This window comes from Muscardinus avellanarius (assembly GCF_963383645.1).
Source record: "Muscardinus avellanarius genome assembly, chromosome: 12".
NCBI classification, from domain to species: Eukaryota; Metazoa; Chordata; class Mammalia; order Rodentia; family Gliridae; genus Muscardinus; species Muscardinus avellanarius.
In genome coordinates this window covers 105,313,371-105,341,253 of record NC_137798.1, presented here as the reverse complement: position 1 = coordinate 105,341,253, position 27,883 = coordinate 105,313,371, and the positions used below count along the sequence as shown (strand labels likewise).

Genomic DNA, 27,883 nt, shown 5'->3' with positions numbered 1-27,883 from the left:
ACCCTGTTTCCAAATAAAAAATATATAAAAATGGGTCTGGGAGTGTAGCCCGGAGGTAGAAGGGTTTCCAGGAACACCAGTACCACCAAAATAATAATAATGGTGATAATAATAAACAGAAACAAAGAAACTCCAAGAATGGGATGAACAAGGCCTGGCTGAGCCAGCACCTTGGGAAAGAGCACAGGATTAAGAAGCTATGGTAAACAGGGCGTGGGGCGCACACTTGTAACCCCAGTTTGCAATCCCAGCATTCGGAGGCTGAGACTGGAGGATCGCGGTTCGCAGACAGCCTCAGCTACTTAAGTGAGGCCTTCCGCAACTTAGTGAGACCCTTTTTCAAATTGAAGAATAAAAAATAAGGCAGGGGGTGTAGCTCCGAGGTCGAATGCCCCTAGGTTCTATCCTCAGGCCCGCAAAAGAAAAAGAGAAAAAAAAAGCAGCAGCAGCTATGGTATGTGACGGACCTGACCACGGTTCGCTGACGACGGTTCGCGGCAGTGTTCAGTGTCTGTGGCCCGCAGTGGTCAGGAGCAATAATCTCCAAGGATACTGATGTCACAAAAGGCTTCAGACAGTAAGGACTAACTAACAGGAAGTGGAACTAAAGCAGAGCGGTGGCGCAAGCCTCAGCACTCGGGAGGCTGAGACAGGAGGGTGGCAGGTTCAAGGTCAGCCTCAGCTCACTCAGTGAGGTCCCTTTCTTTTTTCCAACAATACTGGGGGTTGAACTCAGGGGGTATTCTACCTCTAAACTACATCTCCAGACCAATTTGTTTCTTTTCTTTAAAACAAAGTTTCAGCCGGGCGTGGAGGTACACACGCTTGTAATCCCAGCATTTGGGAGGCTGAAACGGAGAATCAGGGTCCGAATACAGGCTCAGCTACTTAGTGAGGCTCTTTGCAATTTAGTGAAAGTGTTTCAAAATAAAAATACAAAATAGGGCAGGTGTAGCTCAGAGGTCAAATGCCCCGAGGTTCCATCCCAGGCCCACAAAAAAAAAAAAAAAGAACACATTGGAGAACTGAGTGTGTTGCCCAGTGGTGGTGAGGCTGGCAAGATGTACAAAGCCCAAGGCTCGACACCTAGCATCACCAAATAAATAAATAAATAAGCCAGGTGTGATGACGTCCACCTGCAATCTCAGTACCTACCTAGGAGGCTAAGACAGAAGGATGGCAGGTTGGAGGCCAGCCACAGCAATTTAACAAGACCCTGTTTCAAATTAGAAAAAAATGCTCCTGAGTTCAACCCCAGTACCAAAAAAAAAAAGTCACATAATTATCAAGCTAAGGGATAGAAAAAAAACAAAAATAAATACTGAATCAATGCTAAGTAAGGCCAAAGAGAACAAAAAAAAGAACAAGGGAACAGAAGGGTCAAATAGAAAGCTTTGAGTCAGATTTAATTACAAATATATCAATAATCCCACTAAATGAATCTGTGAATAGAACTGAACTGTAAGCAGCTTAAGAATAAAGAAAGATTGAAACTGGGCGTGGCGGCACATGCTTGTGATCCTAGTACCTGGGAGGCTGAGACAGGAGGATCAAAGGATTGAGGTCAGCAGTGACGCCTTCAACAACTTAGTGAGACCCCGTTTCAAAATAAAATACAGAATTCATCTATCCTAAACTTCTTAATTACAAAATCAAAATAAAATGGCCGGGCGTGGTGGTGCACGCTTGTAATCCCCGCACTTGTGAGGCTGAGACAAGAGGATCTCACAGGTTAAAAGCCAGCCTCAGCTACTTAGTGAGGCTCTCAGTATCTTAGTGAGACCCTGTTTCCAAATAAAGTATAAAATAGGTCTGGGAGTATAGCCTGGAGGTAGAAAGCCCCTGGGTCCACACCCAGAGCCACAAAAAATAAATAAATAAAATAAAATAAAAATAAACCAATTGCTTTTAAAAAAAATCAAAATAAAACACAGCTGTCAGGCGTGGTGGCGCATGCTTGTAACCCCAGCATTCAGGAGGCTGAGACAGGAGGACTGCGCAGGTTCGAAGCTAGCCTCAGCTACTTAGTGAGGCCCCTTGCAACTCAGTGAGACCCTTTTTCCAAACAAAGAATAAAAAATAGGGCTGGGGGTGCAGCCTGCAGGTAGGTAGAATGCCCCTGGGTTCCATCCCCAGAACCGCTAAATAAATAAATAAATAAATAAATTACAGCGGAGGGTGTAGTTTGGAGGTAGAATGCCCCTGGGCTCAATCCCCAATACCACACACACAAAAATAAGATTGAAAGTTAAAAGATGAAGAAGACTGCATTTACTAAACATTCAAGCTGCGCTGACAGCAAGCTCACGGCAGCAAGCCCCACCAGAGGGGCACTCCACGGTGGGGACAGCAGGCTCAACCTCCAGCGCAGCCTCTGTCAAAGCGGATTACAGCAAGAGGCGCACAGAGGGCAATCCAGTTACGTTCTCTTCATGCGCTGTATGGAAAGGGCAAGAAGGCGCAGGCGGACACCCCACTTCCAGTCAGAGCGATAGCGGGGGACGCCACCTGAGCCGTGTCACCAGGAGCCACGAGAGGGGAATCACAGACATAGACACCGAGGACCTGGAGATCCTGCAGACGCACCTGAGTTTCACAGAGCTCACTGAAAGATGTCAGGAGGAGGCTCAGAGTGAAGACGAATCAGAGGAATGTACACATGCCTACAGCGGTCAAAGTCCAAGAGCAGGTGCAAGGGAAAACGCTGTAATCCGAAGAATCACAGGTTCGAGGTCAACCTCAGCAATTAGGGAGACTAAATTGCTTCAAAATAAAAAACAACTCCGGGCATGGAGGTGCACGCTTATAATCCCGGTGCTTGGGAGGCTGAAACAGCAGGGTTGCAGCAGTTTGAGGACAGCCTCAGCTACTTAGTAGAGGTACAGAACCCCTGAGTTCAATCCAGTAATAACTGACTGGCACATGCAACCACATGGATGAATCTCAAAACAACTACCTGAGTGAAAACAGGCAGATAAAACAATGTGACTCCATTTATATAAAACTCTAGAGTCAGGCGTGATGGCCCATGCTTGGAATCCCAGCATTCCAGAGGCGAAGACCGGAAGATCAGGTTCGCGGCCAGCCTCCGTGACTTAATGAGGCCTCGCCAGCTTAGTGAAACCATTTCAAAACAAAGAAAGAAGTAGCTCGGAGGTCGACAGCTCCCGGGTCCCACCCCAGACACCGCGCACACACACAATCCAAGCCGATCGGATCAGTGGTTGTTGCTTGGGGGAAGACAGCCGGCAGGTGGCATCACCAGGGCCCAGGAGACTGCTGTGGGTGATGGCATATTCACACCTGACTGTGGTGATAAGTTCACAAGCATGTACATGTCAAGCTAATCACACGAGCCAGGCCGGGTGGCACACTCTTGTAACACCAGTACTTAAGAGGCTAAGACAGGAGGATCGTAGGTTCGAGGCCAGCTTCAGCTACTTAAGGAAACCTCTGCAACTTAGACCCTATTTGAAATAAATAATAAAATAGGGCTGGGGTATAGCTTGGAGGTAGAATGGGTTCAATCCCCAGTACCACATAAAAATAAATTTAAAATATGGAATAAAAAATACAGCTCTGGGTGTAGTTTCGAGGTAGTATGCTCACTGGGCTCAATCCCCAGCACTATAAAAAAAAAAGTAATGACATGGAAGGGTTTCGTTCTTTTCTTTCATGTATGTGTGTCTGTAACTGGCGAGTGAAGCCAGAGGCACTCTCTACCGTGGAGTCACATCCCCAGGCTGATCCTATCTATTTGGGTCTCAGCAAGTCGCCGAGAGCCTCACTAACTGCTGAGGCTACCCTTGAGCCTGTGACCCTCCTGTGTTAGCTTTCCAAGTACTCGGATACAATGGCATACCACCACACCTGGCTGTTTTTTATTTTGGTTTCTAATTTTTTACCACAAAGAAATAATGTCTAACATAACAGACATGGTTACTCTGATCCGATCATTACACATTACAAACATGTACTGAAATGTCACTGTACCCTAGAACTATATACAATTAATATGCTTCAATTAATATATAATCAAATCAAACTGTATACTTCAAATAAATATGTGGGTGGGTGTGGTGGTGCACACTTGTAATCCCTGCGCTTGGGAGGCTGAGACAGGAGGATCGCACAGGTTCAAAGCCAGCCTCAGTTACTAAAGTAAGGCTCTCAGCAACTTAGTGAGACCTTGTTTCCAAATAAAAATAAAAAATAGGTCTGGGAATATAGCCCGGAGGTAGAAAAACCCCTGGGTTCCACCCCCAGTACCACCAAAAAATAAAGAATGGAATATGTGCAGTTCACTGAATGTCATTTATGCCTTGATAAAGTTATTTTCTTTCAAATAGAACATGTGGCCAGATGTGGTAGTGCACGCTTGTAATTCCAGCATTTGGGAGGCTGAGACAAGATGATCATGGATCTCAGACAGCCTCAGCTACTCAGTGAGACCCTGTTTCAAAATAAAGAATAAAATATACAGCTGGGGGTGTAGCTCGGAGGTAAAATGCCCCTGGGTCCATCTCCAGTACCGCAAGTAAATAAATAAAATAGAACATGTGGACCATTTTTTAATCCAAAAATAGTTTTCACGGGGCATACATGCCTACAGTCCCAGTGACTTGGGAAGGCTTGAGACAGTATGATCCTAAGTTCCCGGCCTGCCTAGGCAACTTAGCAAGACCCTATTTCAAAATAAAAATAAAGCCGGGTGTGGTGATGCACGCTTGTAATCCCATTACTTGGGAGGCTGAGACAGAAGGATCAGGGTTCATAGCCAGCCTCAGCTATTTAATGAGGCCCTCTGCACTTAGTGAGACCCTATTTCAAAATAAAGAATAATAAAAAAATAGGGCTAGGGGTGTAGCTCAGAGGTAAAATGCCCCTGGGTTCCCTCCCCAGTACTGCATAAAATAAAACAAAATAAAATAAAATAAAGTAAAGTAAAATAAAAATAGAATTATGATATAAGACTATAATGCACCAATAAAAGCATATTTTAAAAACTGGCTCGCCGGGCGTGGTGGCGCACGCTTGTAATCCCCGCGCTTGGGAGGCGGAGACAGGAGGATCGTGCAGGCTCGAAGCCAGCCACGTGCACTGGCTTAGGAGACCCTGTTTCCAAACATAAAGTATAAAACAGGTCTGGGAGTGTAGCCCAGGGGTAGAAGGGCTTCCAGGAACCTGAGTACCACCAAACAAAAAAACAAACAAAAAAAAAACCTGGCTCAGTGGCTCACTCAGCCAGTCCTAGAAAAGATCCTCCTTCAAAGTATCTTTCCAAAAGAATCAGTGAGAACACCGGCGGTACATATATGTCCATGTTAGAGCAGCACAACTCAAAACAGCCAGATTACAGAACCAACCTAGATGTCCTCCAACACAGACGGGGAAACAAAGAGCGGCGTAGACACACACCGGGATCCTACTCGGCCCAAAGAACAATATATGTCATTTGCAAGAAAATGTGCGAACTAGAGAACATGAAGCTGAGCGCCCAGTCGGTTCCAAAAAGTCAGAGGCTGCAAGTCTCCTCCCAGTGTGGAAGCCAGAAAAACATAGAAAATATGAGACTTTTTTGGAGGGGTGCTGGGGATGGAACCCAGGCATTCGACCTCCAAGCTACACCCCGCCCAATTTTTTATTCTTTATGTTGAAGCCGGGTCTCACTGAGCTGCAGAGGGCTGCACTAAGTAGCTGAGGCTGTCTGCAAACCGCCATCCTCCTGTCTCAGCCTCCCGGATGCTGGGATCACAAGCGTGGCCACCATGCCCGGCTCCAGAAGCATAAGGAACTTTAAGATAATGTGGATCGAGACTAGCAGAATGTGGAAGGGACCTGGAAGAAGAAGTTGGGGAGGGGAAAGCAGAGAACTGGGAGAGGAAATAGCTCGAATAATACAACAATATATAAATATACATAATATATAATTATATATAATATAATAAATAAATAAAATTAATAAATAAATAAAATTAATAAATAAAAATAAAAATAAATAAAATTAATATATAATATATAATATATAATATATAATAATATATAATATATAATATATAATATAGCACATGCTTAGCATACATGAAGGCCTGGGTTTAATACATAATACCAAAAATAAAAAACCTGGAGCGAGGCATGGTGGCAAACATCTGTAATCCCAGTACTTGGGCGGCTGAGACAGGAGGATCGCAGGTTCAAAGATAGCCTCAGCAAGTAGTGAGACTTTCATCAATCTACCAAGACCCTGTTTCCAGCCAGGCATGGTGACATACGCTTGTAATCCCAGCACCAGGGAGGCTGAGACAAAAGGATCGTAGTTCTCAGACAGCCTCAGCTATTTACTGAGGCCCTTTACAACTCAGTGAGACCCGGTTTCAAAAAACAGAATAAAAAATGGGGCAGGGGGTTTAGCTCGGAAGTCGAATGCACTTTGTACATATTTCTTTCTCTCTTTTTGTGGTACTGGAGAAGCAATGCAGGGGCCTTCCAAGCTACGCTCCCAGACCTACTGTATTTCTTATTTGGCAAAAGAATCTTGCTAAGTTGCTGAGACTGGGCTTTGAACCTGAGAATATCCTGCTCCAGCCTCCCAAGTACTAGGATTACAAGTGTGCCGCCACCACGTCTGGCACTGCACGTTAAACATGTAGCTGAAAAGGATTGGGAGGCAGTGAATGTTCTGTAAAAATATACTTCAGAGCCGGGCGTGGTGGGCACGCTTGTCATCCCCGCGCTGGGAGGCGGAGACAGGAGGATCGCGCAGGTTCAGAGCCAGCCGAGGCGGCTTAAGAGATCCTGTTTCAAAATAAAAAGTGTAAAATAGGTCTGGGAGTGTAGCCCGGAGGTAGAAGGTTTTCAAGGAACCCCAGTACCACCAAAAATAATAATAATTTTTTTTTTTTTCCCCAGAAAGAACACTCGGCCAGGTGTGGTGACCCATACCTGTAATTCCAGTACTTGGGAGACTGAGATGGGAGGATCTCAGGTTCAAGAACGGCCTCAGCAAGTAGTGAGACTCAAATCTACCTAGTGAGACCTGTTTCCAAATAAATAATTCAGGCTGGGGATATAGCTCGAAAATAGAATGCCTCTGGGTTTAATCCCCAGTACCATGAAAGAAAGAGAGAAAGAAAGCAAGCAAGCAGGCAGGAAGGCAGACAGACAGACAGACATAGAAACTCACTTTCTTATTTGACTAATTTCCAGCAAGATGGAGACCCAACACTATACAAGGATATCTCCTAAATAATACTTTTCTCAGAAGTGCATTCATTAGAAGTAATTCTTGGCCGGGCGTGGTGGCGCACGCTTGTAATCCCCGCGCTTGGGAGGCGGAGACAGGAGGATCGCGCTGGTTCGGAGCCAGCCGCGCTGGTTTAAGAGACTCTGTTTCCACATAAAAATGTTAAAAAATAGGTCTGGGAGTGTAGCCCAGAGGTAGAAGGGCTTCCAGGAACCCCAGGACCACAAAAAAAAAAAAAAAAAAAAAGTAATTCTTAAATACTTTCATGGGTGAGAGGGTACTGAGGATTGGATCTAGGGACATTCTACCTCTGAGCTACATCCCCAACCCATTTTGTCTTTTGTCTTTGTTCTTAGCTTGTTTTTTTTAAGGGGCTCTTTTTTTTTTTTTTTTTTTTGGTCTTTTTTGGAACCGGGGATCGAACCCAGAGCACCACACCTGCAGAGCAGGCGCTCTGCCACTGAGCCACATCCCCACCCATTCTGCTTGGAAACCAGGCCTCACTAAATTCCTGAGACTGGCCTTGGGCCTGCAATCCTTCTGTCTCACCTCTCAGGAGCTGGGCTTACAGGTGTGGACCATCATGCCAGTGCCTTCTGATCTTGTTTCCTGATTTGGGGGGATTTTCTACTTTGATTTTGTATTTTTTTATACTTTTTCCGATGTTTTTTACAGGTCAAGGATTGAACCCAGAGCATTGTGCGTGCTAGGCAAGCGCTCTGCCACTAAGCGAAATCCCCAACCCCGGCCTTTTTATTTTGAAACTGGGTCTCCCTAAATTGCTTTGGCCTGCCTCAAACCTGTGGCCCTCCGGTCTCAGCCCCACCCAAGCAATGGGATTACAGGTATGTGTACCACCTTTATTTTATTTTTTGTGGGTCTGGAGATGAAACCCAGGGGCATTCAACCTCCGAGCCACACCCCCTGCCCTAGTTTTTATTCTTTATTTTGAAACCGGGTCTCAATGAATTGTGGAGGGCCTCACTAAGTAGCTGAAACTGTCTGCGAACCGCGATCCTCCGGTCTCAGCCTCCCAAATGCTGGGATTACACGTGTGTGCCACCACACCCAGCTTGTGTACCACCTTTACTACTTTTTCTTTGGTAGTACTGAGGAAGGACTGAACTCAGGGATACACTACCTCCCAGCTACACTACCAGCCCAGTTTAATTTTTCATTTTGAAACAGGGTCTCACTAAGTTGCTGAGAGCCTCTCTTAGTAGCTGAGGATGGCTTCGAACCTGTGCGATCCTCCTTTCTCAGCCTCCCAAGCGCTGGGATTACAAGCGTGTGCCACCACGCCGGGCACCAGGTCCACTTTTAACGAAGAGTTAATTCAAGATTAACTATCCTTTGGAGAATTCTGGACAAAAACCATCAAGGTAGTAACCAGGTTTCAATGAGCAATGAGATGAGATCAAACACTATCATGCGTACTGAAATGAACAAGGCTATCTGACAGGCAACAGAAAGCGCAGTGTTCTGGCTTCTAAAGGCCAAGATAAGGCCGGGCATGGGGAGCACACTCGTCACCCCAGGACTTGAAGGAGGAGACAGGAGAACCAACGGTTCAAGCCCAGCCTCAGCAACTTAGCTAGACCCTTATCAGCCAAGAGAGACCCTGTTTCAAAATAAAATAAACTGAGCCGGGCACGGTGGCACCTGCTTGTAACCCCAGCATTTGGGAGGCTGAGACAGGAGGATCGCGGTTCGTGGACAGCCTCAGCTTCTACGTCGTGAGGCCCTTTGCAACTCAGTAAGACCCTGTTTCAAAATAAAGAATAAAAAATAGGGCTGGGATGGAGGTGTAATTTGGAGGTAGAATGCCCCTGGGTTCCATCCCCAGTATTGCAAAATAAAATAAAATAAAATAAAATAAAATAAAATAAAATAAAATTTTCTAAAAAAATTAACAATAAGACAAAATAGGCCTGGGGGTATAGCTCAGAAGTAGAATGCCCCTGGTACCAAACAAAAAAAAGGGCTCCAATCTGCCCAATTCATTCTGGGTTTTTGTTTTGTTTGTTTTTAGTAGTACCAGGGGCATTCTACTTCTGAGCTACACCCCAGCCCTATTTTTACTCTGAAACAAGGTCTAAGTTGCTGAGGGCCCGCACCACGTGTTGAGAATGGATATGAACCTGCGATCCTCCTATCTCCACCCCCATGTAAAGGGATTACAAATGTGCACCACCACACTCAGCTATCTTATTTTAAAAAAAAGGGTTAGGGATTTTTTTTCTTTTGCAGTACTGGGATTGACACCCAGAGGCATTCTGCCTACGAGCTACACCCCCAGCCCTATTTTTTATTCTTTATTTTAAAACAGGGTCTCACGGAGTTACAATGGGTCTCACTAAATAGCTGAGGCTGCCCGTGAACCACAATCCTCCTGTCTCAACCTCCCAAATGCTAGGATTACAAGCGTGCGCCACCAAACCCGGCTTATTCTTTATTTTTGAAACAGGGTCTCACTAAGTTGCAGGGGGCCTCACTAAGTAGCTGAGGCTGTCCTCAAACCGCGATCCTCCTGTCTCAGCCTCCCAAGTACTGGGATTATAAGCGTGAGCCACCAGGCCTGGCTCTTATCTTTCATTTTTGAAAGAGGGTCTCACTAGGTTTCTGAGAGTCTTGCTACATAGCTGAGACTGTCTTCAAACCTGTGATCCTTCTGTCTCAGCCACCCAAGCATTGGGTACAGGCACGCGCCACTACATGTGGCTTAGACTAAAATGTTAAATATTAGATTTTCAAAACAATTCTATAACACCTTTATCTTACAGATTACATAATATTCATCTTTAAATTAATAAATACAATAAAATTAAATACTAATGCCTACTTTTTAGGTACTGGGGATTGAACCCAGGGGCAGTGGGCTTCTGAGTTATACCTGCAACCCTCTTTTTATTTTTTATTTTAAAACACAGTCTCACTAGGTTGTGGAGGGTCTCGCTAAATTGCTGATGCTGTCCTCAAACCTGTGTTCCTCTTGTCTCAGCCTCCCAAGCACTGAGATTACAGGTGTGTGCCACCACACTCTTTTTTTTTTTTTTTGGGGGGGGGCAGGTCTGGGGATGAAACCCAGGGGCATTCGACCTCCAAGCTACACCCCCTGCCTTATTTTTTATTCTTTATTTTGAAACAGGGTCTCACTGAGTTGCAGAGGGCCTCACTAAGTAGCCGAGGCTGTCCACGAACTGCAATCCTCCAGTCTCAGCCTCCCGAATGCTGGGATTACAAGCGTGCCCACCACACCCGGCTTCAGTGAGATCTTTTTAACCTTTAACTGCAACAGGCTATTTCCTGGAGATGGGCTTCTTCTGTGGAGATCATTGGCTCACACTCAGCTTAACACTAGCTCACTGCAAGAGCGACAGGAGGGGACAGTGGATGACAACAGTACAGTATGTACTAGCTAATTTTGTGCAGTTATGATTTAGTACCACACCCTCCCATTTACTTACATTTTTCTAGACTAAGAATGGCAAGATGCACAGTCTGTGTTCTTTTTAGTTTTTATTCTGCAGAACCGGGGACTGAACCCAGGAGTTCAATCACTGAGCTACACCCCCAGCGCTATTTTATTTTTTATTCTGAAACAGGGTCTCACAAAATTATTCGCACTGGTCTCAAATCTGCAATTTTCTTGTATTGGCCTCCCAAGTACTGGGATTACAGGCACATACCACTGAGCCCAGCTGTTTGCTTAAGGTTCAATGCATTTTTTTTCCTTGCAGTACTGGGGATTGGATCCAGGGTCATTCTATCTCTGAGCTACACCCCCAGCCCTATTTTTTATTCTTTATGTTGAAACAAGGTCTCACTAAGTTGCAGAGGAACTCATTAAGTAGCTGAGGCTGGCCTTGAACCTGCAATCCTCCTGTCTCAGCCTCCCAAGTAAACCCTGGGGCATTCTACCCCAGAGCCATATCCCCAGCCCTGTTTTATTTTTTATTTTAAAAAAAGGTCTTGCTAAATTGCTGAGACTGGTCTCAAACCCATGATCTTCTTGTTTCAGCCTAACAAGTACTAGCATTACAAGTGTGGGCCACCATTCCCAGTTAAACTTTTTTTTTTGGGGGTGGGGGGCAGTGGTGTTAGGGATTTATTGTTGTTCCAGAGACTGAACCCAGAAATGTTCTTCCTCCAAGCTAAGCTCTCAGCCCTATTTTTTTTATTTTTATTTTTTTATTTTTTGCAGTCTTGGGGATTGAACCCAGGGGCATTCTACTTCCAAGATACACCCGGCCCTATTATTTTATTCTTTATTTTGAAATAGGGCCTCATTAAGTAGCTGAGACTGTCTGCAAACCTGTGATCCTTCTGTCTCAGCCTCCCAAGTACTGGAGTTACAAACATACACCATCATGCCTGGTTCCTATTTTATATTTTATTTAGAAACAGGCTCTCACAAAGTTACTGAGGGCTTTTTTTTTTTTGCAGCACTGGGGGATGGAACCCAGGACCAAGGGCATTCTACCTCCGAGCCACACCCCAACCCTATTTTTTTTTTATTCTTTATTTTGAAACAGTGTCTCACCGAGTTGCAAAGGTCCTAAGTAGCTGAGGCTGTCCATGAACCTGATCCTAGATCCTCCTGTCTCAGCCTCCCGAATACAAATACAAATACGGAGATAACAAGCATGCACCCCCACACCTGGCTCTGAGGGCTAAATTTTCACTTTTGTGTGTGTGTGTGTGTGTGTGTGTGTGTGTGGTACTGGGGTTCCTGGAAACCCTCTACCTCTGGGCTACGCTCCCAGACCTATTTTATATTTTTATTTGGCAAGACTGATTTCGAACCTGTGTGATCCTCCTGTCTCTACCTCCCAAGCGTGGGGATTACAAGCATGTGCCACCACCCCCGGCAAATTTTAACTTTTTACAATGCTTTGCCACAACCCCCAGCAAATTTTAACTTTTTACAATGCTTTTTTTGTTGGGCATGGTGGCGCACATTTGTAATCCCAGCATTTGGGAGGCCGAGACAGGAAGATCACGGTTTGCAGCCAGCCTCAGCTACTTAGTGAGACCTCTGCAACTCAGTGAGACCCTGTTTCAAAATAAAGAATAAAAATAGGGCTGGGAGTGTAGCTTGGAGGTAAAATGCCCCTGGGTTCCATCCCCAGTACCGCAAAAAAAAAAAACAAAAAAAAAAAAACCACTATTCTGACCTCTGAAGATATTTCCTTCATCATACATGTCCTCTGACCGACCCATCCAGTCAGCCGCACTAGACACCCTTTCATCTAACACTGCCAGGAAGAGGAACAGAGGTGGACGTGACACTGGCTCCAGCGATCCTGAGCAGAAGACTCCATGGCGCGGGCATGAGGGCGCATGCTTGTAATCCCTGCGCTTGGGAGGCTAGACAGGAGGACCGCACAGGTTCCAAGCCAGCCTCAGCTACTTAGTGAGGCTCCCAGCAACCTAGTGAGACCCTGTTTCTAAATAAAGTATAAAATAGGTCTGGGAGTGTAGCCAAGAGGTAGAAAGCCCCTGGGTTCCATCCCCACCACCACACACTCAAAAAAAAGACTCCACGGCACTTGAGGCCATGCGGAAACAGCCTACTGACCCACTCGATAATGCACTGCTCTCAAGTGTAGCTTCTTTCCTTTTTTTGTGGTGCTGAGGATCAAACCCAAGGGTACTCTGCCAAGCTACACCCCAACCCAGACTGCGCTTCTGGCCTCAAACCAGAGATCCTCCTTACCCAACCGCCCAAGGACTGGGATCACAGCGGAGCACCGCCATGCCTAGCTAAGCTCGACTCTTCAGGCCGTCTGGCGTTGTAAATGGGGTCAACTGGTTAATGGCACACCAATATGAACTGAGTAACATTAGTCTTGAAACAACTAAAAAAAAAAAAAGGTATTCTTTTTTTTTTTTTTTTTTTTGCGGGTCTGGGGATGGAACCCAGGCGCATTTGACCTCTGAGCTACACCCCCTGCCCTATTTTTTATTCTTTATTTTGAAACCGGGTCTCACTGAGTTGAAGAGGGCCAGCTAAGTAGCTGAGGCTGTCCGCGAACCGCGAAGCTACTTAGTGAACAACTTAGTGAGACCCTGTTTCCAAATAAAATAGAAAATAGGTCTGGGAGTGGAGCCCGGAGGTAGAAAACCCCTGGGTTCCATCTCCAGTACCACATAAAAATAAAAATAAACATTTTTCTAAAAGACTACAGAAAGAGCCCGGCATGGTGGCACGCGCTTGTCATCCCAGCATTCGGGAGGCTGAGACCTGGAGGATCACGGTTCGCAGACAGCCTCAGCTACTTAGTGAGGCCCTCTGCAATTCAGTGAGACCCGGTTTCAAAATAAAGAATAAAAACAGGGCAGCGGGTGTGACTCAGAGGTCGAATGCCCCTGTCCATCCCTAGACCCGCAAAAAAAAAATAAATAAATAAATACAAAATAGGGTTAGGGGTATAGCTCGGAGTTCCATCTCCTGTGCCACAAAAAAATAAATAAGGGCTGGGTGTGGTGCCGCACGCTTGTAATTCCTGTACTTGGGAGGCGGAGACAGGAGAATCTCACAGGTTCAAAGCCAGCCTCGCTGGTTTAAGAGATCCTGTTTCCAAATAAAAGTATAAAATAGGTCTGGGAGTGCAGCCCGTACCACCAATAAATAAATAAATAAATAAATAATACAAAATCACACAAGAGTTCTGACAGCCTTCAGAGTACCCCTGGCTTGAGGCAGTGCTGCCACAGCTGCAACTGTCCAGCACCTTCATACACTGCGGCTCTCCCAGGCTGCCCCCAGCCTACGCCTGGACAGAGCCACGCCGGAGCGAGCCCACTCCTGTCCCCTCTTCTCTCTGCAAGTGCACAGCCATCCACGGCTCCTCTGTCCCAGCACTCATCACCATCCCCTCTCTCCTCCACGGGGCAGCTCCTGCATCCACTACAGGCTCTGGCACCAAGCTTCCTTGCTCTCTTTACCCAGAAGCATCTGCTCCAATAATCATTCCATGTAGAGTTTTGTCTTGCATCTGCTTCTCAGAGGATGCGAGTGATCAGAAAACAGTATACATCAACTTCAAGGCCACGCGTGGCGGCACGCACCCAGTCCATGACCAGCCTCAGCCACGTGGTGGAACTTCAGTAGTCTAGCAAGATCCTGTTTCAAAATAAAAAATAAGAAAAACTGGGGGTATAGCTTGGAGGCAGAATGCCTCTGGGTTTGATCCCCACTATCAAAAGTAAATAAGTAAATCAACTTCAAAGCTGGGCGTGGTGGTGCACACTTGTAATCCCCGCGCTTGGGAAGCTGAGACAGGAGGATCGCACAGGTTCGAAGCCAGCCTCAGCTACTGAGTGAGGCTCTCAGCAACTTAGTGAGACCCTGTTTCCAAATAAATTATATAAAATGGGTCTGGGAGTATAGCCCAGAGGTAGAAAGCCTCTGGGTTCCACCTCCAGTACCACCAAAAAAAGAATAAAAAACAGGGCAAGGGGTGTAGCTTGGAGGTCGAATGCCCCTGGGCTCTATCCCCAGACACGTAAAAAAATAAATAAATAAATAAATAAAAATCAACTTTAAATTACTGTCAAAGGAGGGAGGGAGCAATTAGGTTTTAACCAATTAAAGCAAAGATGCTCTACTGGTGACTGCTTAATCACAATGGGGTACTATTCTATTTTACATACTTCCTGTTTTGGGGGGAGGCTGAGACAAAAAACTGCAGGTTAGAGAATAGTCTCAGCAACTTTGAAACAGCAAGACCTTGTTTCAAACAAAAAGTTTAAAAAAAAAAAAAAAGGGCTGGGAATATAGCTTGGAGATAGAAACCCCTGGCTTGAACCCCCAGTACCACACACAAACAAAAGTTGAACACATCTTTGTTTACAAAACTCTGAGCATGTATTAATTACTGTTGCCACCTCTTACTACTGTGCCCAGTAACAAGGCAAAGCACCCTGTGTGAAGGCTGGCTCCAGATGGCCCACGGAGACTACCTGAGATGCTTGCGGTCACTGGTCAGCGAGACACAAACAGAGGTCACTTCATATTGCTAGAACTCACTTTCCTCTTGTAGGAAACAGAGAGGCTGAATTAGATGGATAAAATTTTCTGATAACCTTAACGTACCAAAAAAAAAAAAAATCTGGGGTGGCGTGAACGCTTGTAATCCCAGCATTCAGGAGGCTGAGACAGGAAGAGCGCCGTTCGCAGACAGCCTCAGCTACTTAGACAGGCCTTCACAACTCAGTGAGAACCAGTTTTAAAAATAAAAAGAAGGCCGGGCATGATGGCTCAGGCTTGTAAACCCAGCATTCGGGAGGCTGAGACGGGAGGATCGCAGTTCGCGGACAGCCTCAGCTACTTAGTGAGGCCCTCTGCAACTCAGTGAGACCCTGTTTAAAAATAAAGAGCACCAGCCGGGCGCGGCAGGCACGCTTGTCATCCCGCGCTTGGGAGGCGGAGACAGGAGGATGGCAGGTTCGAAGCCAGCCTCAGCTACTAGTGAGGCTCTCAGCAATGTAGTGAGACCCTGTTTCCAAATAAAGTATAAAATAGGTCTGGGGGTGTAGCCGGGAGGAAGAAAGCCCCTGGGTTCCACCCCAGTACCACAAAATAAATAAATAAGTAAGTAAATAAAATAAAAATAATAATAAAGAGTACAAAATAGGGCTGGGGGTGTCACTCAGAGGTAGAATGCCCCTGGATTCCATCCCCAGTACTGCTAAATAAATAAATAAGTAGATTAACCATGTGTGGGATTATGACCGAACGCCTCTAAACCAGAATCCTGCCTAGGCAGAACGATACGGCAGCGCCTCAGGAGCCTTTGGGCCCCAATAGCCGTGCCCCGTCCTCCTCGCCAGGCAGACGGCACGCACCACGCACGGAGAGCGGTCAGGTGCAGAGAGCCCTCGGTCTTAGGAAACTGGACACCGCCAGAAGGGGGGCCGCCCTCTTGCTGGTCACACAGCGCAACGTTCCTGGAGAACCTGGCACTAAACCATTCATAGCTCAACTGCTTCTGGGTCAGGGTTTCATAGCAGAGAAGAGCAGAGCAGCTCCCTCACTGCAATCGTGGAGAGTCATCCCTGACACGCGGGTTTGTAAAGACAAAACAAAAAGAAAAAGAAAAAGACTAAAAATACAGGGCTGGGGGTGGTTAAGGTACAATGCCCCTGATAACTACAAAAGTAGTTATCAATGTAAAGAGTGTAACTCTTGTGAGCTACAATCCCAGCCCTATTTTTTATTATTTTAAAACAGGGTCTCGCCGGGCGTGGTGGCGCAGCTTGTCATCCCCGCGCTTGGGAGGCGGAGACAGGAGGATCGCGCAGGTTCGAAGCCAGCCGCGCGCGCTGGCTTAGGAGACCCTGTTTCCAAATAAAAATGTAAAAAGAGGCCTGGGAGTGTAGCCCGGAGGTAGAAGGGCTTCTAGGAACCCCAGCACCACAAAAAAAAAACAACAAAAAAACGGTCTCATTGAGTTGCAAAGGGCCTAAGTAGCTAAAGCTGTCCTGAAACCAAGATCCTCCTGTCTCAGCCTCCCAAATGCTGGGATTACAAACATGCGCCACTGCGCCCAACATGAATTTGCCTAATTTAGAAAAAATAATTTTAGGGCTTAATGTTAACATTTCATTCAACGATACTGTTTTTCCACCCCTGTGGTTATTTTGATGTGGGGGGTGGGCGCTGGGGACTGAATTCAGGGCCTCATGTTCCAGTGCTAGGCAAGTGCTCCACCGCGGAGCTCCACCCCAGCTCATGGACTTTTTTTTTTTTTTTTTTTTTTTTTTTTCCAGAACTGGGGATGAAACCCAGGGCATTCTACCTCTGGGCTACACTCCCAGCCCTATTTTTTATTCTTTATTTTGAAACAAGCCCTCACTAAGCTGCAGGAAGCTGTCTGCTCCTGGATCCTACTGTCTCAACCTCTCAACTGCTGGGATTACAAGTGGGAGTCATCACGCCTGGCTTCAATGACATTTGAATGTTACTTTGTTACTTTAAAATGCCTTTTCTCCTGTTAAATGTTAATCACTTTTTTTTTTTTTTTTTTGGCCACCAGATCCAACTTTAAAACACTCCAAGAAGAGCCAGACATAGTGGCGTGCACTTGTAGTCCCAGTACTTGGGAGGCTGAGACAGGAGGATCTCAGGTTTGAAGGAGCAAGTAGTAAAGTGCTCATCAACCTAGCAAGACAGTGTCAAAGAACCCAACACGGTGAGCGATACAGAGAAGACTAGCATGGCCCCTGCGCAAGGATGGCACGCAAATCCGTGACGCGTTCCATACTTTAAAAAACAAAAAACAGAGCTAGGCTAGGGGTGTGGCTAGGAGGTAGAATGCCTCTGTTCAATCCTTAGTACCAAGAAAAACAAACAAACCAACCAGCATCAGCAATTTAACAAGACTGCTTCAAAATAAAAAATAAAGCCTGCGTGATGGCACATGCTTGTAATCCCAGTACTTGGGAGGCTGAGACAGGAAGAGCACAGGTTCATGGCCAGCCTCAGCTAGTTGGTGAGGCCTCTACAACTTAGTGAGACCCTGTTTTAAAGTAAAGAATAGCCGGGCGTGGTGGCGCACGCTTGTAATCCCAGCATTCGGGAGGCTGAGACCTGGAGGATCACGGTTCGTGGACAGCCTCAGCTACTTAGTGAGGCCCTCTGCAACTCAGTGAGACCCGGGTTCAAAATAAAAAATTAAAAAAAAAAAAAAATAGGACTGGGGGTGTAGCTCAGAGGTAGAATGCCCCTGCGTTCCATTCCCAGGACCACCAAAAAAAACACCGGGGATGGTGATGCAAACTTGTAATCCCGGCATTCGGGAGGCAGAGACAGGAGGATCACAGTTGTCAGACAGCCTTAGCTACTTAGCGAGGCCCTTCACAACTCGATGTGACCCTGTTATAAAAAGACTTAAAAACTAGAGCTGGGGTTATAGCTCAGAGGTACAATGCCCCTGGGTTCAATCTCTGGTACTGCAAAAAAAAAAGAAAAGAAAAGAAAAGAAAAGAAAAGAAAAGAAAAGAAAGAAAGAAAGAAAGAAAGAGAGAGAAAGAGGTTCTCTTCTAGCACGCATGGTGGACTATATCTGTAATCTCAAAACTAGGGAGGCTGAGGCAGGAAGATCATGGGTTCGAGGCCAACTTCAGCAATGCAGCAAGACTCCCAGCAGCCTAGAGACCCTGTTTCAAAACAAAACAAAAAAGGGGCTGGGGGTACAGCTCAGAGGTAGAATGCCTCTGGATTTAATCCCCAGTAGCATAAAATAGAGAGAGATACTATTCTCTAACTGACATTATCATAGACCACTCATAATGAAAAGAACACCTGATTTGTGACCAAGGAAACTGAGGCCCTAGGGATATAATAACCAGTCTGCCTTAACTTCTTTTTAGTCACAGAAGACAGGATACCCACTCTCCCGCCAGCCAGCTCTGCTCAGCCCCCTGCCACACTGCACGAAGGGCATTCCTCCCTCACAGGACCATCAATGCCCACTGACGGGGAAACACCGCCTTCAACTATGTTCACACCACGATGCAGTCACGAGGCCTTTCAGAGTACCTATAAAATAACTTTCAGGGCTGGGGTGTAGCTCAGTGGTAAGCACTAGCCTAGCACGCATGAGGACGGGTTCTGATCCCCAGCAGAGCAAAAAGGTTTTCCTCTAGTCTAAGAATAGTAATGGGGGAGCACTGGGGTGGAACCCAGGGCCTTCTACCTCCGGGCCACACTCCCAGACCTAGTTTATATTTTCTTTGGAAACAGGGTCTCACTAGGTTGCTGAGAGCCTCACTCAGTAGCTGAGGCTGGCTTCGAACCTGCGCTCCTTCCGTCCCAGCCTCCCAAGTGTTAGAATTAAAAGCGTGCTGTACCACACCCGGCTCTAAGAACAGTAATTTTGTTTGTTTGTTGCTTGCTTTCCGGTACCAGGGCTCTAACTCAGGGCACTCTACCCAAGAGTAGTCATTTCAGCAACAATGTACTGTGATATTAAAAACAATTCAGGATAAAGCTGACATAACATATGCTTCAGAAAACAACCTTGAAGTCCAGTGTGGTGGCCCACACTTGGAATCCCAGCATTCCAGAGGCTGAGACCGGAGGATCGCAGTTCATGGCCCGCCTCAGCTACTCAGTGAGGCCCTCCGCAACTCAGTGAGACCCTGTTTCCAAATATAGAATACAAAATAGGGCTGGGGTGTAGCTCGGAGGTAAAAGCCCCTGGGTCCCATCCACAGTACCGCAAAAAAAAAAAAAAAAAAAAAATTCAAGAAAACAAAGAACCCACCAGGCATGCAGGCATGGTGGCACATGCCTGTAATCCCTGTACTTGGGAGGCTGAGAGAGGAGGACTGAAGGTTCGAGGACAGCCTCAGAAAGTAGTGAGACTTTCATCAACCTAGCAAGACCCTATTTCCAAGTAAAAAATCAGACTGGGGTATAGCTTGAATGCCTCTTGGTTCAATCCCCAGTACAACACACACACACACACACACACACACACACACACACACACACACACCCTGAGCCAGCCCTGTCACTCTATCACCCTGCTCCTTTGGCCAGAACCAACAAAGAGGAAGCAAGCAAAGCAGCGTCGCGAGCGAGCGCGCGCACTGCAGCAGAGGCAGAGCCCGCCCGCCCCACCGCCACAGGGGAAACGGAGGTGGGCTGCCCCGGCTCCATCCCCGGTACCAGAAAAAGAACATAAATATACACATACAAGCTGTGGACTTTTTGCTTAAGCTGCACTTTTATTAGCAAGAACATGGAAATGTTCGTATTTCTGTACAGAAAAACACAACTCATTTTGAAATAAGCAATGTTTTTCTGTTTTAGAAAATAACTAACCGGAGGTGGAATAGAGTAAATACCCTTCCTCTTCTATTCTTCAAGCGCTCATTTCTGAGAGAAGCCGAGGACCACTCAGTATACTCAGAGCTGAGGAAGACAAAGCTGGTGACATGTGAGAAGAGACTAAATTAAAGCTGTAGGCTACACCATGACTACTGTTTTACACACTAAATGGCAAAACTTCCTTTTTTCCTGTGGTACTATGGATGGAACCCAGGGGCATTCTACCTCCCAGCTACACCCCCGGCCCAATTTTATTTTTTATTTCGGAAACAGGGTCTCACTAGGTTGATGAGTCTCATTATGAGGCCGATCTCAACCTACAATCCTATTTTAACCCCTCAAGGACTAGGATTACAAGCATATACAACCCACAACTGGCTAAGAACTTTTTATTATTATTTTTTTTTTTTTTTTGCAGTACTGGGGATGAAACCCAGAGGCATTTGACCTCCAAGCTACACCCCTGCCCTATTTTGTATTCTTTATTTTGAAACAGGGTCTCACTGAGTTGCGGAGGGCCTCACTAAGTAGCTGAGGCTGTCGGCGAACTGTGATCCTCCAGTCTCAGCCTCCCAGCCTCCCGAATGCTAGGAATACAAGCATGCATTCCTACTTTTTTATTCTTTATTTTGAAACAGGATCTCACTGAGTTGCAAAGGGCCTTTAAGTAGCCGAGGCTGTCCGTGTACCCATATCCTCCTGTGTCAGCCTCCCAAATGCTGGGATTACAAACCTGCACCCCTCGCTGGGCTAAACTTTCTCTTTCATTGTAAACAAAGATTGTATTTTCATCCCAAGCTTTGCATACTCCACTGATCTAGTCTCCATCTCAACCAGATTCATTCATTGTTTATAAAGGAGTAAGTCTAGCTGGGCAGGATGGCACATGCTTGTAATTCCAGAATTCTGGAGGCTGAGACCAAAGGACTCAGGTTCACGGCCAGCCTCAGTTACTGAGTGAGGCTCTCGGCAACTTACTGAGACCCTGTTTCCAAATAAAATATAAAATAGGTCTGGGAGTGTAGCCTAGAGGTAGAAAGCCTCTGGGTTCCACCCCAGTACCACCAAAATAAATAAATAAAAATCAAGAATTAAGGCCGGGCATGGTGCTGCATGTTTGTAACCCCAGCATCCAGGAGGCTGGAGGTGGAGACCAGAGGGTCATGGTTCAGGGACAGCCTCAGCTACTTAGCCAGGCCCTTTGCAACTCAGTGAGACCCTGTTTCAAAAATAAAAAGACTAAGCTGGGCGTGGTGGCATGCGGTTTACAGACAGCTACAGCTACTACTTGGTGAGGCCCTTTGCAACTCAGTGAGACCCTGTTTAAAAATAAAAGAATACAAAATATGGCTGGGAGGTAGAACGCTCCTAGGTTCCATCTCCAGTACTGCAAATAAATAAATATACAGAGGAAAATATAGGGCTGGGGGTGTAGCTCGGAGGTAGAATGCCCCTGGGTTCCATCCCCAGTACTGCAAAAAGTTTTTAAAAAATAAAGAATTAAAACACAGGGCAGGTGGTGTGGCTCAGAGGTAGAATGACCCTGGGTTCTATCCCCAGTACCACACAAAAATTAATTAATTGATTAATTAAAGGAGTAAGTCTTCCTTGAACTACATATGGTCTATCAAGTGATTTTAGGTTCAACCATTTATGCAATAGGGTCAAGTTGAGATCTACAAATAAATAAAAATCTGACTTAGAAATTTTAAATCAAGCGAGCATGGTGGCACACACACTTGTAATCCCAGTACTTGGGAAACTGTGACAGGAGGGTGGTGCCGGTTTGAAGCCAGCCTCAGCTACTTAGTGAGGCTCTCAGAAATTCAGTGAGACCCTCAGAACTTCAGTGAGACCCAGTTTCCGAATAAAATACAAAATAGGTCTGGAGCCCGCAGGTAGAAGGCCCCTGGGTTCCATTCTCAATACCACAAAAAACAAGTTAAATAAAGAAATGAGCCAGGTGTGGTGGTACACAATTGTAATCCTAGTACTTGGGAGGCTGAGACAGGAGTTCAAAGGTTCAGAGCCAGTGTCGGCTACTTCATGAGACCCTCCACAACTTAGTGAGACCCTGTTTCAAAATATTAAAAAAAAGGGTAGGGGTGTAGCTTGAAGCTAGAATGTTCCTGGGTTCAATCCCCAGGATCGAAGAAGAAAAAAAAAAAGAAAAAAAGAAGGCTGGGGTGTGCCTCAGAAGTAGAATAGCCCTGGTTCAATCCCTAGGACAAGGGAAAAAAAAATCAACTTCTTCACTCACATACTTTTTTAGGGACAGGGGTACTACCAAGGAGACCCAGGGCCTCAAGCTTACTGGGCAAGCACATGGTAAATGAACTACATCCCCAGTCCCACTCACAGAGCTTCACTATACACAGTGCTTTTCCTATTTTTTTATTTTATTTTATTTTTTATTTATTTATTTTTGCGGGTCTGGGGATGGAACCCAGGAGCATTCTATCTCCGAGCTACACCCCCTGCCCTATTTTTTATTCTCTATTTTGAAACGGTCTCACTAAGTTGTGGAGGGCCTCATTAAGTAGTTAAGACTGTCTGCGAACCACAATCCTCTGGTCTCAGCCTCCTGAATGCTGGGATTACAGGCGTGCGCCACTACGCCCAGCTTGCTTTTCCTTTTTAAAGCCAGGTGCCACAAACCTCTAATCCCAGAGATGGGAGAGGCTAAGGCAGAAGGATCAAAAGCTCAAGGTCAGCCCGGGCAATTTAGCAAGATCTTGTCTCAAAATAAAAAACAATAATGAGCTATGTGTGGTAGTAAACTCCTGTAATCCCAATACTTGGGAGGCTGAGACAGGTTCCAGGACAGCCTTGGCAAGTGAGACTCATCAACCTAGCAAGACGGTTTCAAAACAAAACAATTAAAAAAAAAATTGGGCTGGGGACCACATGTGGTGGCACATGCTTATAATCCCAGCATTTGGGAGACTAAGACAGGAGGATCGCAGTTCCCAGACAGCTAAGGTAGGTGTGTGTGTGTGTGTGTGTGTGTGTGTGTGTGTGTGTGTTATAATCCCAGCATTTGGGAGACTAAGACAGGAGGATCACAGTTCCCAGACAGCTAAGCTACGTGTGTGTGTGCGCGTGCGCGCGTGATATATATATATACTGGGAATGGAACCCTTCTACCTCCAGGCTACACTCCCAGACATATTTTATATTTTATTTGTAAACAGGGTCTCTTAAGCCAGGGAGGATGGCTTCAAACCTGCGGGATCCTCCTGTCTCTGCCTCCCAAGCGCGGGGATTACAAGCGTGCGCCACCAAGCCCGGCCTCAGCTACTACTTAGTGAGGCCCTTTGCAATTCAGTGAGACCCTGTTTCAAAAAATAAAGAATAAAAAATAGGGCAAGGAGTGTAGCTCAGAAGTAGAATGCACCTGGGTTCCATCCCCAGTACCACAAAAAGAAAAAAAATTAAAATAGGGCTGGGGGTATAGGTCAGAGGTAAAAATATCCCTGGGTTCAATCTCTGATATCACAAGAAAAGAAGTAGGAATTAGGAAAGAATAAAAACAGGCCTAGGGATACAACTAAATGGTAGAGCACCCATGAATTCAAATCCCAGTACCACCAAAAAAGGGTAACTTGATTTCATATTATTTCTAACTTCTTACATAAATGACCTGTGTTTCTGGGCATGATGGCACATGCCTGTAATCCCAGTATTTAGAAGACTCAGACAGGAGGGATTGCAGGTTCAAGACCAGCCTCAGCAACACAGTGAGACTCTTCAGCAATCTAGCAAGACCCTGTTTTAAAACAAACAAGCCGGGCTTGGTGGCGCACGCTTGTAATCCCAGCGCTTGGGAGGCTGAGACAGGAGGATCACACAGGTTCAAAGCCAGCCTCAGCTACTTAGTGAGGCTCTCAGCAACTTAGTGAGACCCTGTTTCCAAATAAAATATAAAATAAGAAGGTCTGGGAGTATAGCCCAGAGGTAGAAAGACTCTAGGTTCCAACACCAGCCAAAATATATATATATACAAATTATAAAAAGGGCTGGGGGTGTACTCGGAGGTAGAATGGCCCCAGGGTTATATTCCTTGTGCCCCCCCCCAAAAGAAGCTGCATTATGTCTAAAATCCTAAAACTAAAAAAATGCCATGGAGCAAACATGCCATACCATTTCTATATCAGAATGGAAGTCTTCCCTTAGATTTTAAGTTAAATGAGAACACACATGAAAAGTCCCCAGGAAATAAAGGAAACAGGTCTCACAATTTTCAGCCCTATCTGAATGTGTTCCACTGCTCAAATTGACTAAACAGGCTTTAAAATCATTTCAAATCAGGCGTGGTGGCACACGCTTGTGATCCCAGCATTCAGGAGGCTGGGACTAGAGGATCACGGTTCGCGGACAGCCTCAGCTACTTAGTGAGGCCCTCTAAAACTCAGTGAGACCGTTTCAAAATAAAGAATAAAAAAAAGGACAGGGGGTATGGCTCGGAGGTCAAATGCCCCTAGGTTCCATCCCTAGACCCACCAAAAAAAAAAAAAAAAAAAAAAAAATCATACCTATTCTCTTTTTTTGCGGATTAAAACAAGCACAAAATAAAAAATTTGGAAATGTTGATATCAACACTGTGCTTTAGAAAATATATAATGTTTTACTTTCTAGAATTGTAGGCCTCTAGTAAGTTTATATCTTTATCTACCCCATCAAAAAAGTCCAAGAGGCCAGGTGTAACAGCACAAGCCTGTAATCTCAGTACTTGGGAGTCAGACAGGAAGCTCATGCGTTTGAGAACAGCCCCAGCAAATAAAGAAACTCTCATCAACCTACTGAGACCCTGTTTCAAAATAAAAAATAAATGAACCCGGGTGTGGTGGCATACACTTGTAATCCCAGTATTTGGGAGGCTGAGACAGAAAAGTCACAGGTTCGCAGCCAGCCTAAGCTATTTAGTGAGGCCCTCACAAACTTACTGAGACCTTGTTTCAAAATAATGAATAAAAAAATAGGGCTGATGGTGTAGCTCAGAGGAAGAATGCCTCTGAGTTCAAAACCCAGTACCGCAAAATAAATAAATAAAATTGATTAATTAAAAACTAAAAATAGGGCTGCAGGTGTAGCTCCCAGGTAGAATGCCACTGGGTACAATCCCCAGTACCACATACACAAAAAATAGTTGCAAGTTTGGGACCAGCCTCAGCAACCTAGGAAGGCCCTGTTTCAAAACAAAAAAACAAAAAAATAAAAAGGGCTGGGTATAACTCAGAGGTAGAACGCCCTGGGTTCAATCCCCCTGTAACGAACACACACACACACACACACACACACACACAAAGAGTCCAAGAATTTCAGTTCCCAGTACTGCAAAAAAAAAAGTCCAAAGACAATTCAAAATACTATCCTACTGCGTGTGCTGCTTCAAAGAGTACAACTACAGGTGCAAGGCGCAGTATTAATGATGCAGGACTAGACATCAACATTTAGGTGAACGGCAGAAACCCGAGTCCTGGGCTGGGTGGGGCTCAGTGGTAGAGCGCTCGCCCTGTGTTGGATCCTAGTACACAGAAAAGGAGAAATCTACTCCTGTGATGATTGAATATGACCTTTCCTCAGTCACAGCCAACACATTTAAACATATAAGAGCCTTTCAAAATTAATGTAACAAAAATGTATCCAAACTCACCAACTCACTTAAAGGTTTGCTCAAGTTGATTTTTAAAAATAACGCTTGGGGGAATTGGTGACAAGCTTTATATTCTGTGTATTACCGCAGATAAGACTTGACCTACAAAATGAAGATAGGGTCAACTGTAACCAAAAAACCGTATGCTTCCCCTGGTGGCCAACCCGGGAATGGAGGAGCTCTGCACGGAGAGGAAAGGCCACTGTTGCTATCCCGTCACTCACAAACGAGAAGTGGCTACCAAAAAAGGAAGATGAGGGCGAAGAGAAACTGTCAAAAACGCTCAGATGGGATTAAGAGGAATATAAATCTGGAGTTAGACTACACGAAGGTAAGAGACTGAAGTCAACTAACCGAAAGTTAGAGGCAAATTTGGGCAAACGCACTGAGTGTTTCCAGAGCTCACTGGGACCCCTCTGCACTTTAACTCCTAGGTACACCCAGTGTTTAGTACTTTAATAACAGCTTAAGGGCAATCGCCTTTTCCGAGGACGAGATCCTTGCAATTTTCCCGCAGTCTTGTCTCTAAGGAAAAGCATTTATTTCTTCAAACAAACTGGCGGTCTAACCTACTTAGAGAACCTCCAGTTCTGATGCCCTCCAAGCAGGAGGGAGACCGGGCACTTGGGCTTCGCGAGATTCTCTTGAGAATCTTATGTCTGAAACAAAACCTATGTTCTTGCAAACATTTCCTATACCAACAACCTTGAAAGGCAGTCTCACACGAGGGCGGGCGCGAATCGCAGGCATTAAAGTCAGACGGATTCCTTTGTCTGATTGCATTTTTTCTTGTACCACGTTAAATTTGCTTCCACACCGGGGAGCGGCGAGGGAAGTGAACGCTCCATCCTGGGGCGCAGGGTCTCTCTGGGTGGAGAGCACTGGTCAGCTAAAGCTCCGGGGGCGCTGTCCTTTCCCCACCTCTCCCCACCGCCACCAAGAGAGGAGAGGAGGAGGAGAGAGGGGAGATCAAGGAAAGGCACACGTCTACACAGGTCCTAACCGCAGTGCCACTCCGAGCCTCTGCCGGCCGGCGCCCCCGGGAAAGCACTCTCCTTTTATTCGCCGGTTCGGGGGCTCCTCGTCCCGCTCGCCCTCGGGAGGGGAGCCCGCCCGCCGGGGCGCCGGGCCGGGCGGGGGTCCGAGGAGGGGTCCCGCGGGCGGGCGGGCGCTCGGGACGCCCCCGGCCCCGCCACCGCCCGCCGCCGAGGCCCGCCCGCGCCCGCAGGCCGGCGCGCAGAGTGCGCGGCTACTCACCGGGGTCGAAGTCGGGCACCGCCGCCTGGTACTGGGGTCCCACCCGCATGCCGCCGCCACCTGCGGGGAGAGGGCGGTGAGCCGGGCCCGGGCGCGCGCGCCGCGCGGGCCGGCCGCCACCTACCGTGCTCCTCGTCGCTGGACGAGCCCGAGCTGCCCTCCTCCCAGGAGTTGCTGCCGCCGTGGCCGTTGGGCGCCGCCGCCGCCGCCAAACTTTTATTCTGGCCATTATTGGGGGCGGCGGCGGCCGGGGCGGCGGCGGCCGGGGCGGCGGCGGCCGGGGCGGCGGCGGCCGAGGCGGAGGCGGCGGCCGCCGCGGTGTTCCTGCCCCTCCGCTTCCCCGAGACCTCGGGGCCCTTCTCCACCATGGCCGGCATCGGCGGGCCCGGGCCGGGCGGGCGCGACGGGGACCCGGCTGGCGCGGCGCGGGGCCGGGCGAGGGCGCGGGGCGCGGGCGGCGGCGCGCGGGCCGAGGGAGGCCCTCCCGGGCGGACGCCGAGCCGCTCAGGCCGCCAGCGCCGAGCCCCGCGCAACTTTGGCTCCCGTCGCCGCCGCACTTCGCGGGCCCCAACTCCTCCCGAGCCGCGGGCGGGGGCGGGGCCGGGCGAGGGCGGGCCGCGCGCAGCCTAACCGCGAGGCCCCGCCCCCGCGCCCCCATTGGCCCTCGCGGGAGGCGGCCGGCCAGCGGCAGCCGGGTTGGCCGCGGCGGGCGTCCGTCAGGGCCGGGGCGGGCGCGCGCGGAGGAGGCGGCGCCACGCTTCCGCCGGCCAGGTTGGGTTGAAGCGTGTCGCCCACGGCCCGCGGTTGGAGGTCCGCCTTCGCGCTACGCCCCGCGACCCCTCTCTCGCGGCGAGAGCGAGGAGCTCGCCGCCCCCCGCCCCTC

The 27,883-nt window shown here is 47.2% G+C and overlaps 1 protein-coding gene across 2 annotated transcripts in view; it reads right to left on the bottom strand.

Annotated features, from left to right (window-relative positions):
* RCOR1 (REST corepressor 1) overlaps positions 1 to 27,377 on the bottom strand; it is a gene marked incomplete at both ends in the record, with an annotated part of 115,928 nt that extends 88,551 nt beyond the window's left edge. For both annotated transcript variants that reach the window (XM_080707821.1, XM_080707822.1), the window contains 2 exons: positions 27,001 to 27,060; positions 27,125 to 27,377. In XM_080707821.1, the coding sequence (XP_080563947.1) occupies positions 27,001 to 27,060; positions 27,125 to 27,377 (313 nt within the window). The remainder of the gene's footprint in view (positions 1 to 27,000; positions 27,061 to 27,124) is intronic.
* Between the last annotated feature and the right edge of the window lie 506 nt (positions 27,378 to 27,883).